Consider the following 19,098-nt stretch of genomic DNA (forward strand, 5'->3'; position numbering starts at 1 on the left):
AGCATCTGCTCTTACTGAGATCCCAAGCCTTAGTTTTGGATGTTTAGATGTTCTGGTAAACCGCTACAGTCCGTCTTTTGACTTTTTCAATGTAGATTTATAACAATAACAGTTAGTTGATATTCACTTTGAATGAAGAAGAATCGTCAAAAGGTTGCTCTATATTTTGCATCTTTGACTAAGCTGTTCAGGACCTGGCGAAAACTATAACCGGCAAGTGATAGGAATTTTAATTTAAATGCCATTTGCGGGGATTTGTTTTAATATTTGTCTACGTTTAACTCGTGAGCTTGCTTTTAGATTAGACGGAGGGGGATTTGGAATAGATAATGTCTTTAAAATTTCCAATCACTTTTCAATATCATCTTAGCTAAAATATTTTTTAGATTATGGAGCTATGAAACTTGCAACATTACTGATTCTGTTGAAACTTGGTAAACCAGATTCTCCATCATCACCACAGAGTACTACGACAACACCAATCCCCACAAGCACATACAATGTTAAAGCTTGGTCCGAAATTATCCAAGGTAATTATATCACTTATATTATTAAGTATAAAAATTAAAATCGACTACTACATCAGTTTAAAGACAGTAATTTTTGTTTTGGATAAATTCATGGAAACGTTAGCTTATTGAGTGTCTCTCTTGAAAACACTTTGCAGAATCGTGCAGTTTTACAGAAGACGGAGGATTTTTGAAACAGGTATGTTTGAGAACGAGGTATCACACGCTCTATAAGTGTCACAATACAGAGGAACATTATTGGACGAAAAAATTGCAAAGAGTGTCAGCTTTATGTTCAGATGATCCGCACTATTATCAGGCCTGCAGTAATTACCTCCTTAGAGTATTTAATGTGGAGATAACAAATGGGAAAATTCTTTGTGGAGGATTTCTGTGTAAGAATAGATTGGGTAGAATCAGGAACACATTAGAACACGGTCAATTAATTTGCAATGGACAATCTAACTGTGTCAATACAGAACTAGATGAAGAGGGATGCAGCGAAATGATGACTATGCTGAGTGGGAAAAAGATAGCGTCCAACAAACTCTGTAATGATGAGTGTGATACAGACTACCGATGTGAAGATGAGGCTCTTGTAACGGATACAGTTACGGTATGTATTGTGACATTCCATTTAGAGCAGGAATAGTAAACTACTTACCACCATATTATATATGTGATGGAAAAAAGGACTGTGTTAACGGAGAGGACGAAGCTAACTGTACCGTTACTAATGAAACACAGTACACTTGTGAACATAACAGCAATGGACGTACAGTACCAGTACACAACTTTACAAGATGTACAGTGTTAGACAGTAACTACAACTACTGCAGTGATGCTTCATGTCACACAAACTGTTCAGATCCCGCCAGAGTAGGGGTAAGGTGTCTTGTTAACGGATACTTGTCCTACTAGGCTGATTCTGAATAAGGTATTAATAGACACTAGTATCGTTATTATGTTTGCTGATTATTACGTACACTGTTATGTTTTAAAGATACAAACTTTTAAAAGAGGCAAACAATTATAAAAACCAAATTTAAAAGAAGAAAAAAAAGGGGGGAAAAATGGAGGAAAAAAAACTCATCGTCTGAAATAACGGACAATTTATGAATCTGAATAAAAGTATTGATTATATTGCTATGTTATTTTAAAATGATTAGAACATTTATTGAATTATTGAATTATACTGATATTTTAGTATTAAGAACATTAATCAAAGATATGACTTTTAAGTGTTTTTATAATAATACTAGAATGACCGTTTTTTTTTTTTTTTTTTTTTTTTTTTTTTAAGAGAGGCTGGGCCAAGATAGCCCACGAGAGGATAGCATTGAGATGCTCTGCCTACCTCTGGGGTGTGGCAACCTTGGGGAAGGTTGCCGGTGAAATCAGAGTGATTGGTGGAGGATGGTGTAAGATGATATATGAGTTAAAATGATACGCTTAAATGCCAGCTAGGTTTGGAAAAGTAAAACGAGACGAGACAGCATATGAGCTAATACTTTAAGTCACCCCGGTCTGATCCAGCTCTTCCGGCACAATTAAGCGTTTGGTGCGGTTTGCGAAATTGACAATTGTGGTGACTGGTGATGTGTTGGTTGTCGAATATGTCATTGACAGAGAGGTAGTAGTCCTGGAAATATTGACCTCTAATTTGGGCAATAGCTGGACACTGTCCAAGGAAGTGTGAGACAGTTTCCTCTCCGTCGCCGCACATAGGACAAGCACTGGTGTTTGATTTGCAAATGGTGTGAAGGTGTTTGTTTAAGCCGCAGTGACCCGTGATGAGGTGAACTGCAGTTCTGTAATCTTGTCTGTTTTTGCTGAGTGTAGTGTTGAGGTTTTTGATGATTTTGGCATGCTTGTGGCCGAGTGTCAGTTTGGTGTGTCTGGGACCGTCAGTTAACCAAGTTTCCTGATTCAGTCTGTTGACTTTGTTGTCGATTTGACGCTTGATGTAGGATTGTGGAATTGGACACTTCAAAGTGGATTCACTGGTTGTACCAAGCTTGGCCAGCTCATCTGCTTTTTCGTTCCCCCACAATCCGATGTGTGCTGCAATCCATCGTATCTCTAGCGTGTTGTTGGATCCGAGTGCATTAAGAGAGTCGTAACAGTCTCTTGTAGTTCTACTTCGCGTTGAAAGCGCAGAAATAGCTTGTATAGATGAGAGACTGTCGGACCATATGATGATATGTGTGTTGGTATAGGTAGAGAGATATTTGCAAGCTTCAATGATGGCGGTGAGCTCTGTTTGGTAAACAGTGCAATAATCAGGGAGCTTGAATGATCTTTCTTCAAGGGTGGTGTTATTGTTGTCAGTTGTGATGATATAGCCAGCCCCGCATCCTGAGTCTGTGAGTGACCCGTCAGTGTAGCAGGTGATCGTTTCACTGGTAATGTTGTCGATGGTGTTTTGAAGTGAATTTCTATATTCAGTGGTATCGGCTCCAGGAGTTGTGACGGTGAAGTGCCGTCCCAGCATCATGGTTGGTGTTGTTAGGTCTCTCGTTGCTCTAGGTGGGATAATGAGGTAGAATGACCGTGGTCAAAAGGAGAAAACTAATAGTATTCTTTGATAGTCACTCTTTATCTCATTAAAAATATCCATCACGACCGATCAAAGATAAAATGAAAACTCACACAAATATCGCATCATTTTATCAATGATGAGATTACAACGAATATAAACAGTTGAGATGATTTATCTTGTAAAATCAGAAATATTGACTTGAAGAATATGCTGCACAAGAAAATGAAATATGAAAGGAGGATTTTACTGTAAATTGTACTGTAATCTCTCAATATTATTTTGACAATGAGTTCAATTTATTAAATACATTCAAAAGGAATCTCTATCATAAACAGGATTAAACAGGATTAAACATATATTTGTCAACGAGAGCTCTAACACTCACGTCTTGACTATTATAATACATCAATAGAGAAATAAATAAATAGTGCACTGCAAGAATGTTTTTAAATTTAAAATTTAAAAATCATTGAAATTTAACTCCGTCACATCTTTATCGAAAGAGAAACAGGTGCGAAAATAATAATTTAACTGCCAATCATCCAAATTCCCATTCGAACATGTTCCATAAAGATATTATATGATGATATGAATTAGTAACCGAATTTCAACAGTTCGTTGTCATAATAAAATGAAGCTCAACTTGCCGTCACGAATCCTCGGGGGAGTTTCTGTTGAGGTGTAGCGGGAAGTTCCACTTACAGCTGCTGGCATTCAGCGATCCTTCCTAGTGACTTTCCTTCGTCGGGAAACGCTGTTATTTGCCTCTCACCAGGAACCTCGCTGTCATCTGTGAATAGCCCCCTCTAAGTTAGCGAAAAGTACAGGTTTATGGCTCTCTGACTAAAGCGATGTCCGGTCACGAGTCTTCATACAGATAAGCAGGTCCGATGACGTGTACCTCATCTTCGATGATGGGTCCGGGACGGAGAATGGCAAATGAAATTTTTGAACAGTCACGTCCCTGTCCTCTGTTGAGCAAGCTTTTTGTATCCGAGGTACGTTCTGATTTCTTTTGTGGGTCCATGACGTCCAGTCCTCAATATTGAAATTGTGTGAGCATGATCTGAAATTGTGCCAGCTTTTTGATTCAACGTATGATTTCCAACCAAATTATTGAGATTCATGTGATTAATAAGTCCTTGCACCAGATTCGAAGCCATAGGTTGTGCAAATAAACATTAAAATTCGAACCAATTATCAACGATGGAAACCTTTTTATCCTTTCTTTCCATAATTGATAATATACTAATAGTTAATGAAGATAATAATAATAATAACTAGAAATTTATACATCGCTTTATAGCCAACAAAATGTGCGCCCGTGGTTTCGTTTGGCGACGCTAGATTTCCATTTCACATTTTACTATACATTTAATATAACTCCAATCACTCACTTCACTTCTGAATAATAATATTGATAAATTATGCTTCAAATACGGAAACACTTGAAATTCAGTTCAATTTGCCGTAGAACTTAACTTGTATCTGTAAGGACAAGAAATTAAATCAGCAAAGGTAAAACATACTCGTGTAACACATCAATACACTACGCCGTGCCACGTACAAATTGGGCGTATTACCTAATAGGAAATTAACGTACATCACCAAATACATAAAACACAGTCGCCGCGCATTCATAGATCACAGGCTATCAATAACATCACATCTCCGCCAGCAATCCTCGCGCGCGCGCACTTTTACGTTGCTTGGTAACATACGAACGACACCATATTCAATTTATTCATACCCGCCTAAAACGCGGATCTCCCAAATCCACGTTTTTCTGCAAAAACCTCCATCGTAACCTTCACGTATTGGCCTTTTTTTCAAAAGGGTGAAAGGAAAAAATAACTCATAATCCAAGAGTCAGTATCAAGCCCTCTAATCTACTCATGAACATGTACATGAGAACTTGCATTAATTGGTGATATAGTCTGGAGCTATGTTGTTGAAGCATTTGAATTTTGAACACTGTTAGAGCTTTAGAGCAATCTTATACTCAATCCCTGCTAATTGGAAAAAAATGGCCTTTTTTCAGTGTCTTAAATATCCGAAATATTTCGTTTAACTGTTTAATTAAAAGAGGTCGTTTTCAATTGTCAAGATCACAGACTACAGAGGAGAAGTAAAACGTACCACCTTTTTAGTTTATAAACTATTGACTCCTAAACAGCGCCCCCCCCCCCCTCCACCAACTACTTAACCCAACCTTCATAGCATAATATGTGCACTGTCAATTATATTATCTAATACGATAGAAAGGATTGTATTTAACTAGTTTGAGTTAATGTTGAATGTGGGCAACCAAGTTTGATGTATTAATTGCAAAATAACGCATTTCAGCAAAGATAAATAATTTCATTTTTAAATTACAATCTGATGTCAACTTTCAGGTCACATTATGTTTTTTAACGTTAGGCACATTGCTCTTCGTATTGTCTCTGATAACACTTTTTTAGAATAACAGTCACATACTAAAACTCACACTACGTAAAATAAGGCTTAAATACTTCAGTCTTAGTTTTTAGCCCCGTATAAAGGCTCCTGAAAAACTATATATATGGAAACGATTTATGTTATTAGAACTATCCTAACGACTATCTTAGACCTTTCATAAAGTTTTATAAAGACTGTAAGAGACACCCATCAGGTCCCACTACATAAAAATCATCTTATGATTAAATGCAATGATCTTATCCATGTCTGCTGGGGTATAATTTCTCCAGTAGCTTTGCGCGAGGCTGACGAACGATCGGAAAATAATACAAAATCATAATTTTCAGAAGGAGGTCCAACACAGATTCTGTCCGATCAAATTCCTTCATTCAGTAAATAATGATTTTACATATATCACAACCATCCTTGGAGCTATCCTAACGACCACTACGAGGGCAATTACTTCGCCTAAGAGGCCTGCAGATAATGTTAACGCAATGGAGAAAGGACTATCTTTTAACCATAAAGACAAGATAATGCCCGGCACGGGGTGACTATGCCATTTAAATCGTCACGTGCACACTGGGGCTCGTACTAAAAAATTCCAGCATCAGTTAATTCTTATTTCTCTATTAATTCTGTTGGCCGCAGAGGCGATAAAATTTATAAAGTAGCTTAAGCACAGGTCCCGGATCTTTCTTGCAGTTAGACCGGTGGTTATTATTAAATTAATTATTTATCAAATATTGATAAGTTTATTATTACTATGATTTATCACTATTGATTATACCAACATCCCTTCCAGGACTAAACAGGGCGCTTGTGAGTTGTAGTTCCTCTTTATAGGAATTACATAAATAACACATCAACAGACGGGAAGTACGTCATGAACTCAATTTAATGTTTACAGAACGATGATGTTCTATTCAATCGTTAAAAGTTTTCACAGCATCGCTCTTACTGAGATTCCAAGACTTAATTTCGTGTTGTTGATGTTCGGTAAACCGCTACAAGTCCCGTCTTTTGAAGTTTTCACCAAATGTATATTTATAACAATAACAGTTCGTTTAAATTTCACTTTAAATGAAGAAGAATCGTAAAAAGGTTGCTTTATATTTTGCATCTTTGACTAGGTAATATAAGTTGGCGAAAAATAAAACCGGCAAGTAATAGGAATTTTAATTTAAATGCCATTTGCGGCATAGTTGGTTCGTGCGTTACTTTTCCCAGAAAAGTGCGTTTGTTCGTGAGATTTGCCGGCGTTTAAGTGTCCGGTAAAGTGCGTTACGGTGCGTCCTGCTATACATTACAGGTTAACAAATTACAAATACAAATTCTTCATTCCTACATCTTACTAAGGTATGTTAAAAAGAGAACTACCACGGCAGCTGCACAGCTTCTCAATGCACTGATATTGCGCAGATTAACCGTGAAAAAATACAAGTTTCTCCACCTTTTCCGTGCCACGCACTGATTTTGTTAGAAACAGATTTAAAAAGTGCGTTTTAAAAATAATTTTTCGTGCGTAAAGTGCGTTTCGGTTTTCAAAGTGCGTTTAGTGCGCACGAACCAAACTATGATTTGCGGGGATTGTTATTAAGATTTTGTCTATCATTCACTCGTGAGCTATGCTTTTAGTATTAGACGGAGGTGGTTTGGGAGAATGTCTTTGGATTTCCAATCACAACTTTTCAATATCATCTTCCTTAGCTAAAATTATTTTTTAGATTATGGAGCTATGAACTACGACATTACTGATTCTGTTGACAACTTCGTTTCCATCATCACCACAGAAAACTACACCATCACATTCATCACCACAAAGCTTGGTCCGAATTCCAACTTCAATTATCCAAGTAATTAATATCACTTATATTATTTACGTATACAAAATAAAAATCGACTACTACATCAGTTTAAAGACAGTATTTTTTGTTTTGGTAAATTAATGAAACGATAGCTTATGGAGTGGTCACTCTTGAAAACACTTTGCAGAGTCGTGCAATTTTACAGAAACGGAGATTTTTGAAACAGGTTATGTTGAGACGAGGATCACACGCCTCTATAAGTGCCACATACAGAGGAACATTATTGGACGAAAAAATTGCAAAGAGTGGTCAGCTTTCTGTTCAGATGATCCCACTTTTATCAGGCTGGGCCAAATTTTAAAGATAAAAATATAATATGGGGATAACAAAGGGCAACATTCTTTGTGGAGGATTTATGTGTAAGAATAGATGGGGTAGAATCATGAACATGATAGAATATGATGATATAATTTGCAATGGACAATCTGACTGTGTCAATACAGAACTAGATGAAGTGGGATGCACGAAATGATAACTATGCCGAGTGGGGACAGATAGCGTCCGAACAAAATCTGTAATGATGTGTGTGATACAGACAACTGTGGAAGATGAGGCTACATGTAAACGGATACAGTTTACGGTATGTATTGTGACATTCCATCTATAGCAGGAATAGTAAAAGTACATACGATCGCAATTTTATATGTAATGGATTTCAGAACTTTGTTAACGGATAGGAACGAAGCTAACTGTAACGTAACTAATGAAAACACAGTACACGTTGTGAACATCCAGAACTAAAGTTACAGTCCATTACACAACTTTACAAGATGTACACGACTTAAAGTGTCAGACATAACTTAAACCTTAGGGTACTGCAGGATGCTTCAACACAAACAAACTGTTGTCAGATCCCCGCCAGAATAGGGGTATGGTGTCTTGTTGACGGATATTGTCCTCTGTTCAATATATATAATCTGCATTGGTAGAAAGGCAATTTGTGATGATAATTTTGAAACCCATGCCCCCAACTTCCCCCAAGTCAGTGTACTGTTCACAGGGCACTTAATGTGTGATGGTCACAAGACTGCTATGATAAAATGATGAAACTGGTCTTTTGTGCAAACAAAATACACTGGATAAAGTGTGAAAGACGCTGCGGTCAGAAAAGGGAACTCCCTAGTACTAAAGCTAGCTTGGTAAGAGAACGGGTTTAAGACTTTTGAATGAAATCGACGAGATGACAGATGGCCCATTTATTGTCGATTTGTTTACCATCCACGAGAAGTGTGAAAATGGTTCCTTGTCTATGGGTACCCCTGGATATGGGAATTAGTAAACTATGTGATGGAGTTTTAAACATGCGGATATGAAAATAAGATCTGCTCTGAGTCCCGCAAACAACCGAAACCTGTCCCACAGCCTTTTTAAAATCAACTGACAAAAGCATGAAAAAGCATTTATCCATACTGCATAAAGGGGATAAAAAACACTCAAAACTTCAAAATCATGGCTTCACTAATCAGCACGTTAGATTTTACAAATGAAAACGTTTACGGAGAACCAATACAACGTGTATCATGCCTAACATTCTTCAAAATTGTGACCACATTTTGGAGAACATTATTTGTACACGAGAATGTGCAGACAAGTGTTTCAGTTCTCTGTCCACTGAGAAATATCCCTAGATATGAGGCTTGTCTCAGTCAATAAGAACGTGATAGAATAGCAACGATAGCCAATAAGCTCATCTAAAACCTAACTTTGTCAGAAAATCCAATGGAAATATTTATACGAAAGATATTTGTCTGTGACCAACAATATCACTTGCATTGATTATTCCCAAGTATGCAATCTCATCGATAATGCGGGGATGCTCGGATAGAGACAGCTCACAAATAATTTTAAGTGTGACGGTAGCTTATCATAAAACCATAAAAAAAAACAAAAAAACCGGTGACAAAGAAATGTGCCGGATTCATTTGACTGCCAGGATTAACGGACGAATGTAATAGCCAGTGTTCAGACAGATTCTAGAAGGGAAATGCTCTCAAATGTTTTCATCGTGGGTTAGAGAATTCTAGCCGTCTGGCAAATCTATCACCTGTCCAAAAATACAGGAACTTTGAAGAAGCTGAAAACCAAACCACAGTAGCTCTGTTCAATCAGTTCCACATCATGATGAATCTTTCTATAATGCTCGGTTTTAGTTGGTATATACTTATATTCGTCATATCAGTTTATGATGGTGTAATCTTCCAAGGAACAATTTGAATCCAGCAATTGGTTTGGATACAGCATCCACTGTTCAATTTATTGGTGTTCTTAGCACATCGATCTCAAGTCTCGTCGCCTTTTTGCTATGTGTGCACTGAGCCCTCACCCGAATTCATGGAATACAATAATTCTATGAGAATTCCGAGAAGTTACCTTAATAAAATCACTCCAAGTTGCAGGAGGTGTTTGTATGATGACGTTGGCTTTCCATTATTCATTCTGTTATCCCAATTATCTCCAAATTTGGGGATTTATTCGTCAATGGAGTAAAATAAGCAGAAGAGCAAAATATTTATTGAACAATGAACAAGCAGACGCCTATTTGTATTTGCGTCTTGCAAGATACTTTGGTAGAATGAAGGAAACAACCTAAGTTGGCATATGATCAACAAAATGATGTCCGGATGTAATTCTCAACATAACAGTATGAAATTTACACAAAAAACATACAAAAGGTAAGATTTTTCTATGGAAATGAGGAGTCTGCCTCTTCAAATTTTTTGTCAAAGAAAATGATCCACAGAAGGCACTTGGTAAAGGGCAATTCTTTCCCTGAACTTTGTTTAGCTTCTTTTTCATTACAGCATCATACCAATTCATTGGCATCAATCTTTCACAAATCTTCTAAAAGTTTGACTCAGTACAGGAGGGAACGACAGATAACGCAACGCAATAGAAAAATGAACTTAGTATCACCATCATCATCACTACAGATTTTCCTTTGCTGGGTGCCCTCATAGTGATCTGTGTCCTACATTCCCTTGATCCCTAGATGCAACACCCCTGGTAATGGCCTGTTTTCCTTCCATGATTATTCTACCATACAACTCATCAAAAACCCCCTAATCTATGATGACACTGTAACAAACCTTTTACGTACCAATCCCAAGAACTTCGAACCCTAATCCTGGTTTCAAGAATTACCGAGAGTTAAGTCAAGAATTTCAACGATTATCAACAGCTAACATCATTGAGCCGGATTGTGTAGGCAGAGTCAAGACGAGAACTTCCAGGCACAGCAAGATGACTGGAGTACAAGACAACAAAAAACGATTTCACCAACTCTGATCGAGCAAGGGGGCTATAACAAGAGAGACACAGCTGCATAACAAGACCAAGTTAGATGATTTTATCTCCGTAAAAATCAGAATCAACGACTTTAAAGTTTTAATCTAATATGCTGATAAGCAGAATGGGAGTTGCAAGAAGATGCAGACAAAATTATTTATGAGATACAATAAACAGGAACTACGTATTTTAAATTTGATGATATTATTATTATAAAACGAGGATCTTACCGACAAATGATTCTTAAAAATACCATAATGCGGAAAGTGTAAACTGTACCCTTGAAACAGATTTTTCCCAACATCTATTGCATGCAGCTACATCTCCAATTTCGTCAATGATCATGCAAGTGTTCCTCATTTGCAAATTTTCTACTATTAAAATCACTTCTAAAACAGATAGCAAGTTCATTCTAGGTCCTTTCCCATCTTCCAATGATAAAACATAATAATTGATGATTATCATAAGTAACTTTAATGGAGAGTGATTGCTTTTAAGGCCCATCCAAAACTTTTAATTCGGTTTGGCGTGCTTCTAACCGTATAAAATTAAGACCAGACTGTAAAATATAGAAAATAGAGATTTAGAAAGGTATTTTATTTTTATGATCAATTCATGATAATATAAGACAAAAGGTTTGAATGAATTAGGATTAGTTTCATGCTATAAAGTATATTTGACGCTGATAGATATTATATATCTCGATTCGATTACTTATCTTACAAACATTTACTTAAAATGAAGTGGATTAATATTATTATCCCGATTTTAAATATAAGTGTTAAGGTAATAACTTATTCAAATTATCAAAAAATTCCCCAATTTCTTTATAACTTTTAGAAAACCAATTGAATCGAAATGCTGATTTTGAATAAGGTATTATAACACTAGTATCGTTATATTTTTGAGCTGATATTGCGTACACTATTTATGTTTTAAAGATACAAACTTTTAAAAAAGGCATTTAACAATTATAAACCAAATGTAAAAGAAGAAAAAAAGGGAAACCACAAGGAGGAAAAAAAACTCATCGGATGATGAGGTTTTTTTTTCAGAACGTTCTGAAATAACGGCGGAAATTTATGAATCTAATTAAAGTGTTGATCATTTAAAAAGCTATCTTATTTTAAAAAAATTGAAACATTTATTGAATTATTGAATTATGCTGAATATCTTAAGTAAGTAAACATTAATCAAAGATACGACTCTTAATTGTTTTTATAATAAATATTTAACTAAATGGGCCGGGTCAAAAGGAGAAAAACTAATAGGATTTCTTTGATAGTCACTCTTTATCTCATTAAAAATATCCACAAGCCGATCAAAGAAAAAAAGAAAACTCACACAAATATCGCACATTCATCAATGGAGAGATTACAACGAATATAACATTTGAGATGATTTAAAACAAAAAAAAAAAAAAAAAAAAAAAAAAAAAAAAATCTTGTAAAATCAAAATATTTGACTTGATGAATATGGCTGCACAAGAAAAATGAAATATGAAAGGAGGATTTTAACTGTAAATTGTACTGTAAATCTCTCATAATATATTGACAATGAGTTTCGCAATTTTTTAATACATTCATTAAGGAATCTCTATCATAAACAGGATTAACAGGATTAAAACAGGATTAAACATAGATTTTGTCAATGAGAGCCCTAACACTCAAGTCTTTACTATGTCTATACATCAATAGAGAAATAAACAAATAAAGTTGCAAGAATGTTCTTAAAATAAAAATTGAAAAATCATTAAAATTTAACTTCGTCACATCTTTATCGAAAGAGAAACAAGTGCGAAAATAATAATTTAACTGCCAATTATCCGAATTCCCATGAGCATGTTCCATAATGCTATGATATGATAATATGAATAGGTAACCGAATATCAACAGTCTAGTTCAGTGTCTTAATGAAATGAAGCTTAACTTGGCCGTCACGTTTCCACAGAGGAGTTCTGTTGAGGTGTAGCGGAGACTTTACAGCTGGCCTTCAGCGGATCCTTCTTAGTGACTTCCTTCTTCGGTAAACGCCTGTTATTTGCTCTCACCAGGAACCTCGCTGCATCTGTGAATAGCCCCTCTAAAGCTCTAAGTTAGCGAAAAGACCTGTTTTGGCTCTCTGACTAAAGCGATGTCGGTGATCTTCATACAGAAAGCAGGTCCGGAGGATGTGTACCTCATCTTCGATGATGGGGTCCGGGTGGCGGGTCGGAGAATGGCATTTCAGCGAAATTTTCGAGCACGTCCACGTCCCTGTCCTCTGTTGAGCAAGCTTTACATATCTGAGGTATATGGTCTGATTTCTTTTGTGGATTCCATGACGTCCAGTCTCAATATTGAAATTGTGTGAGCTTGATCTGAATTGTGCCAGCTTTTTGGATTCACGTATGATTTCCAACCAAATTATTGAGATTCATGTGATTAACAAGTCCTTACCAGATTCGGGAAGTATGTGCAAATAATAAACCTTAAAATTCAAACCAATTATCAACGCTGGAAACCTTTTTCTCCTTCTATCCTTTCTTTCCATAATATACTAATAGTTTAGACTAACTACTTAACTAGCAGGAACCCGTATAACCCTTAAAGTGATTTAAGTGGTGCCAAGACTCAAGAGACTAAAATAATTATTACCTATTTAATTCGCGTTTTTGACACCACTTGGGGGTCAAAATTTTGGGCTCTAAAACTCCTATTCCTTGAGTCCTTGGCCAATTTGTTATTTTTTCATGCTGATTTAGAGGCCATTAAAGCATTTGACCCAGTAAAAATGTTTCAGTTGTATATCTTTTACGGTTTTTGCGGAAAGTCGCGTTAAAGTTGATGCCCTGGTTTCACTAAAATGGTACGGATAAACAATAAACATATCCATATATTATATCGTCTCGCTTTATAGATAGTAAGATGAAGATGTCGTATATTCGAAATATTTTGTTTAATTAAAGAGGTCGTTTCAATCGTCAAGATCGCAACTACAGAGGAGAAGTAAAACGTACACCTTGTTAGAACTTATAAACTATGTGACTCCTAAACAGCCCCCCCCCCCCCCCCCCCCCCCAACTACTTAAAGAGATCATGAAGTGTAAATTTGCGAATTCTTCAAAAATTCTCGAAACTTGGGTAGTGAGCTAGGCTTAGTAATTCTGCCACAATCCCAAAATAGCTCCGTCGTAATTGCTTCACAAGCTGAGATAATATGGGGTATATCAATTACATTTTTCCAAGTAGTGGCTAGGTGACGGGAGAGCATATACGACATGTGTAAAAACGCCTGATTTTAATTGTCCATAACAAGTTTTCTGTTGGTTTTTTTGTTGAACGGACAAGATTACCATCAGGTATAAACCATTATATTTCACATATCTTCCTAAATTTGGTGTACAGCGATAAATCTAGTTCCTACAAGCAATTAAAGACAGCTCACTTTATGGACTTTGAATGTAGCACGATCAGTGTTCAATTTGTTTACTTTCGTTCTGTACGGTCTTTGTATTTTAAAGCTTGCAAATGTGTGCTTTCTTGAATAACGTGTAATGTGTAAACACGAACCTAACATATGTATCCGTAGTCTGTACCCCGTAGATAAAAGTCTTATCTTCCAATTAAAGAATTAATAACTAAGTCAGAGCTGTTACAAATTTTCGCGTTTGATGTCGACTGCGGCACGTGTTTTCATAGTATAGTAGCTCAAGCTTTGCAATTGGATAGAAAGGTTCGATACGTACTTCCATCATGTGTTGTGTCGGCGATCCGGGAAAAGTTTCCAAACACAGATGGATCAAGGTATACGGGTTTTATCAGTATCGGAACTGATGATGGACATATTTTGCCATGAACTTAACAAGTAAATGTTTGTATCAAGAAAAAACTATCTATAATTTAAGGTTATTTTAAGTAATAGGTTCTTTCTAACGTGTATTGTTATTTAGCGTTTGGTAATTGAATGTTTTTCTTCCTACAACTTTACACAGCAGTACGTAAACTTATAAGACAATTATTTGATGCTTGTGTATATTATGCACATTATACAACCACAATTTTCGAAAGATAAAAGTCAAATCTATCAAGTGTCGTTAATTTGAAGATTTTATCAATTAAATTGGCGCCACAGCACATGAATAAAAATGTGCATTTTAACACTGTTTCTATTGCGGTGTCTGACAGTTAGCCACTATCCAACAATTTAGGGCGATCTTCCTGTATCGATTTCACGCGACATAATTAAGTTACGAATCTGGGAATTCCGAGCCCTATTGTTATATTAGTGTTTCTATGTGATAGTATATGTGAAATGTTTTGACGATTAAGTCGGGGACACTTCATGATCCCTTTAACTACCTTTTCATAGCATAATATGTGCACTCAAATTATATTATCTTAATACGATCAAGAAAGGAAGTGTATTCAACTATTTTAGTCTTAAGGTTGAACGTGGCAACAAGTTTGATGTATTAATAATTGCAAGAATACGTCATGTTCAGCAAAGATAATTATTTCTTTTAAAATTACAATCTGATGCATGTCAAGTGGTAACGTTATGCACATCGCTCATTCTTATTGTCTCTGATATCACTTTTCTAGAATAACAGTCACATACTAACACACACATTACTACTATACGTAAAATAATAAAAATACTTGACTTTAACTTTAACCTCATTTAGCCTGATTAAGATATAAAAGGGTCCTGTAAAATTATATATTATGGATACGTTCACTTTTTTAAGAACTGATTATAGACTATTCAATAAGGTCTATTGGCGTATTAAGATTGAACAGTAAAGTTGTGTACCAGATTGATCTAAATTGCCTATCTATATTGTAGATGTATCAGTATGGCAGGAATACAGTGTTTTCTAAATTGATTGTTAGAATTATAATTATAATTACATAATTATAATTAAATTTTGTAATCAAATTTAAACATTTTAAGGTGTTAGTGGCGAGTACTGCTTCCGGGTAGTGCTTCTCAATCGAATCGTGAAGATAAAACAGTCAAAACATTTCAGCACTAGAAGAGAAACTCCTTTTTAATCTCAAGAAACTAAATTTAGTGCTGTCACGTTCAATGTTTCTACTTTTCTATAAAAATAATATGTAACAAACCATTGCGTGTTGATTTAACGTAAGAGACAGCCACAGCGTGACCAGCCAGAGCAGGTAACTCAGTAGACACCATCTGGGTCCATACTTCTGTTTCTGGGGGATTTGTATTAGCTTCTATATTCAAGAAGTACAAGCGTTCTCATGTACTGGCAATAATCTGGGGAAAATGTATTCTAAGTTCAATAGATAACGGAGGAGAGCACGTACCGAAGTTAAATCGCCACATGCCCGTGTAAGCTTTTACTCCTTCATCAAAACCACCGTATATTAGCATCACATCACCAGTCTGAAAGAGAATTCACATTAAATAAGTACTATTAACTATATCAGGCACATCAATGATCATAATTTTATAATAGCTATATTCAAATACTGCCTCACTTTTAAGGGGGCCGGGGGGGTCTTCATCAAAATTCTCTCGAAATCGACTTTATAGTTGTTTCTGATAGAGGGGAGTGATATCTATCAGCTGCTTTTGGTCCCATAGAAAAATATTGTTCCTAGCCAAAATTATCGCCGGTCAAAGGTCAGCGCTTATTTGTAATTGTATTGCGCAAGCGATTTTCAATCGCGCGTTCTGAAAATCGAGTCTAAAAATCTACCTTCTCCTACATTTTTTGAGCAATCACCCTCAAACTTTCAGGATATGTTTTTAGGATCATTTAGAAGAGAACTCTAGAGCCAGAATTTTGAGATAGGCCTTTAAAGATTTTTAATCCGATTTTGAAAATCTTGGACCTCTAAAAATCAAGGTCCAAAATTTTCAAAATCAAATTAAAAATCTTTAAAGGCCTATCTCAAAATTCTGGCTCTAAAGTTCTCTTTTAACTGATCCTAAGAACATATCCTGAAAGTTAAAGGGTGATTGCTCAAAAAATGTAGGAGAAGGTAGATTTTTAGACTCGATTTTCAGAACGCGCGATTGAAAATCGCTTGCGCAATACAATTACAAATAAGCGCTGACCTTTGACCGGCGATAATTTTGGCTAGGAACAATATTTTTCTATGGGACCAAAAGCAGCTGATAGATATCACTCCCCTCTATCAGAAACAACTATAAAGTCGATTTCGAGAGAATTTTGATGAAGACCCCCCCCCCTCCCCCCGGCCCCCTTAAAAAACCACAGTTAAAGTTAGAGATAATCCAGCTAGATCACAATATTTTCCATGATACTGTAAGTGGTAAGAATCAAAAATTTCACTCACGACAATTGCAATGTGATAGTAAAGAGGCGGTGGAGAAAACACTTTGACATGGTGAGTCCACTGTTGTGTTTCTAAATAAAGTAATAAGTTAGATTTACAACACCCCAGTCCACTGTTGTGTCTCTAAATAAAGTAATAAGTTAGATTTACAACACCCCAGTCCACTTTTGTGTCTCTAAATAAAGTAATAAGTTAGATTTACAACACCCCAGTCCACTGTTGTGTCTCTAAATAAAGTAATAAGTTAGATTTACAACACCCCAGTCCACTTTTGTGTCTCTAAATAAAGTAATAAGTTAGATTTACAACACCCCAGTCCACTGTTGTGTCTCTAAATAAAGTAATAAGTTAGATTTACAACACCCCAGTCCACTGTTGTGTCTCTAAATAAAGTAATAAGTTAGATTTACAACACCCCAGTCCACTGTTGTGTCTCTAAATAAAGTAATAAGTTAGATTTACAACACCCCAGTCCACTGTTGTGTCTCTAAATAAAGTAATAAGTTAGATTTACAACACCATATTTAATTAAGATCCTTGACATAATTATTATATCGATTTGTATCTTACAAAACATTGCCAATTTGCCAAAACGTAAGCTTAACAAATCCACTTCCAGGCATACATATTATGATAATAATGATAACATTGAATTCTACTGGAAATTTTATCATTGTCATAATAACATATTAGATATAATTGGAAACATCATTTGAGGTGGCCAAATTTACACAAATTTATGCATTATTTTAGAGCACCATGACATTACAAATCTAATTTCAAACTGAATATTAGTTGTAACTTAGTAACTTAATAACTTAGTTACCTAGTAACTTAGTAACTTAGTAACTTAGTAACCTAATAACTTAGTAACTTGGTAACTTATTAACCTAGTAACTTAGTAACCTAGTAACTTAGTAACTTGGTAACTTATTAACCTAGTTACTTAGTAACTTAGTAACTTAGTATCCTACTAACTTGGTAACTCTCTGACCCGACACCTCATAATAAACTGACCAGTATCATAAGACCAGAGAGAGTTGATAATTTCCCTTTGAGCACTACCTCCAAATAGCCACATCACAGGTCCACTGAACACGGCCGTGTGACCGAACATTGCTGGTGGAGTGTTGGTTTCAGCGGTCTCCACTTTACACCATTCGTTATCATCTGGGGTAAGGAAAATTCTTTTAAACACCAAACAACCCTTCCAAACAATTGTGAAGCATATTATACACAGATTGCTGATATGATTGTGAATTCAAACATCTACATGTATAATATACATGTAGATTGAAGATGTTACTATATAGAATTCATGTATACCAGTTAACAATATGTATTGTATTCTGCAACATTACCTACCCAGATCATACGTCCACAGCTCGTTACTTTCACAACCAAGGTAAGTGTAACCTCCGTACATGTACACAGTGTTATTGAGAATAGACACTGACTGGGAGTGACGGTTGAGAGGCCAGTTATCTCCAGTCTGATATTTCTCCCATTCGTACACCGAAAAGTCAAAAACCCACAATGAAAAACTGGACCCTAATGACCCACCAAATATGAAAACTTTTTTATCGTATAGTATAGCACTATGATTGAATAGTCTAGGGGGAGCTTTTCCAGAATATGAGAGTTTAGTCCAGACGGCTGCTTCAGTGTGGTACTGCCAAAGTTCATTACTTGCTGAATATTCATCTTTTCCTCCAAAAAGGTATAGAGATCCTTCAAAGAATATAAGAGAATGCCCAGAGCGAGAGGAAGGGCTATCTTCAGAGTCAGGAACTAATTCAACCCATGATAGAGATCCGAACTTTGTGTCTGCATTTTTTGTCATCTATTTGTGAAGGTCCAAAGTGTGAAGCTAAATCCAGTAGCCATTAATCATGCCTGCAATGATACTGATAATTGATTTATTGATATTTGTATAATATTATATACACTATACATAATATACAGGGTGTTCACAATACATTAATAGTACATTCTCAAACATCTGTAGATGAGTTAATGAAGGAGTAATCAGCTATATTTTATGTTCGTTTTCTTTGTAAAACGTTTACAATTTTTTACAACCAGTCCAGATGTCAAACATTTGACACAGCTCTGTAAATTTAGAATACTTTGCTGCAACA

The 19,098-nt window shown here is 35.8% G+C and overlaps 1 protein-coding gene across 7 annotated transcripts in view; it reads right to left on the reverse strand.

Annotated features, from left to right (window-relative positions):
* Nucleotides 1-18,857, reverse strand: part of LOC134824928 (uncharacterized) — a 33,184-nt gene extending 14,327 nt beyond the window's left edge. For all 7 annotated transcript variants that reach the window (XM_063836940.1, XM_063836937.1, XM_063836943.1 and 4 more), the window contains exons 1-5: nt 18,323-18,857; nt 17,975-18,127; nt 16,958-17,028; nt 15,959-16,037; nt 15,752-15,844 (exon numbers count right to left, since the gene is read on the reverse strand). In XM_063836940.1, coding sequence (XP_063693010.1) covers nt 15,752-15,844; nt 15,959-16,037; nt 16,958-17,028; nt 17,975-18,127; nt 18,323-18,800 — 874 coding nt within the window. In that variant the 5' untranslated portion in view covers nt 18,801-18,857. The remainder of the gene's footprint in view (nt 1-15,751; nt 15,845-15,958; nt 16,038-16,957; nt 17,029-17,974; nt 18,128-18,322) is intronic.
* Nucleotides 18,858-19,098: the final 241 nt, after the last annotated feature.

The sequence above is a fragment of the Bolinopsis microptera genome, chromosome 13, assembly GCF_026151205.1.
Source record: "Bolinopsis microptera isolate Bmic1 chromosome 13, MBARI_Bmic_1.0, whole genome shotgun sequence".
NCBI classification, from domain to species: Eukaryota; Metazoa; Ctenophora; class Tentaculata; order Lobata; family Bolinopsidae; genus Bolinopsis; species Bolinopsis microptera.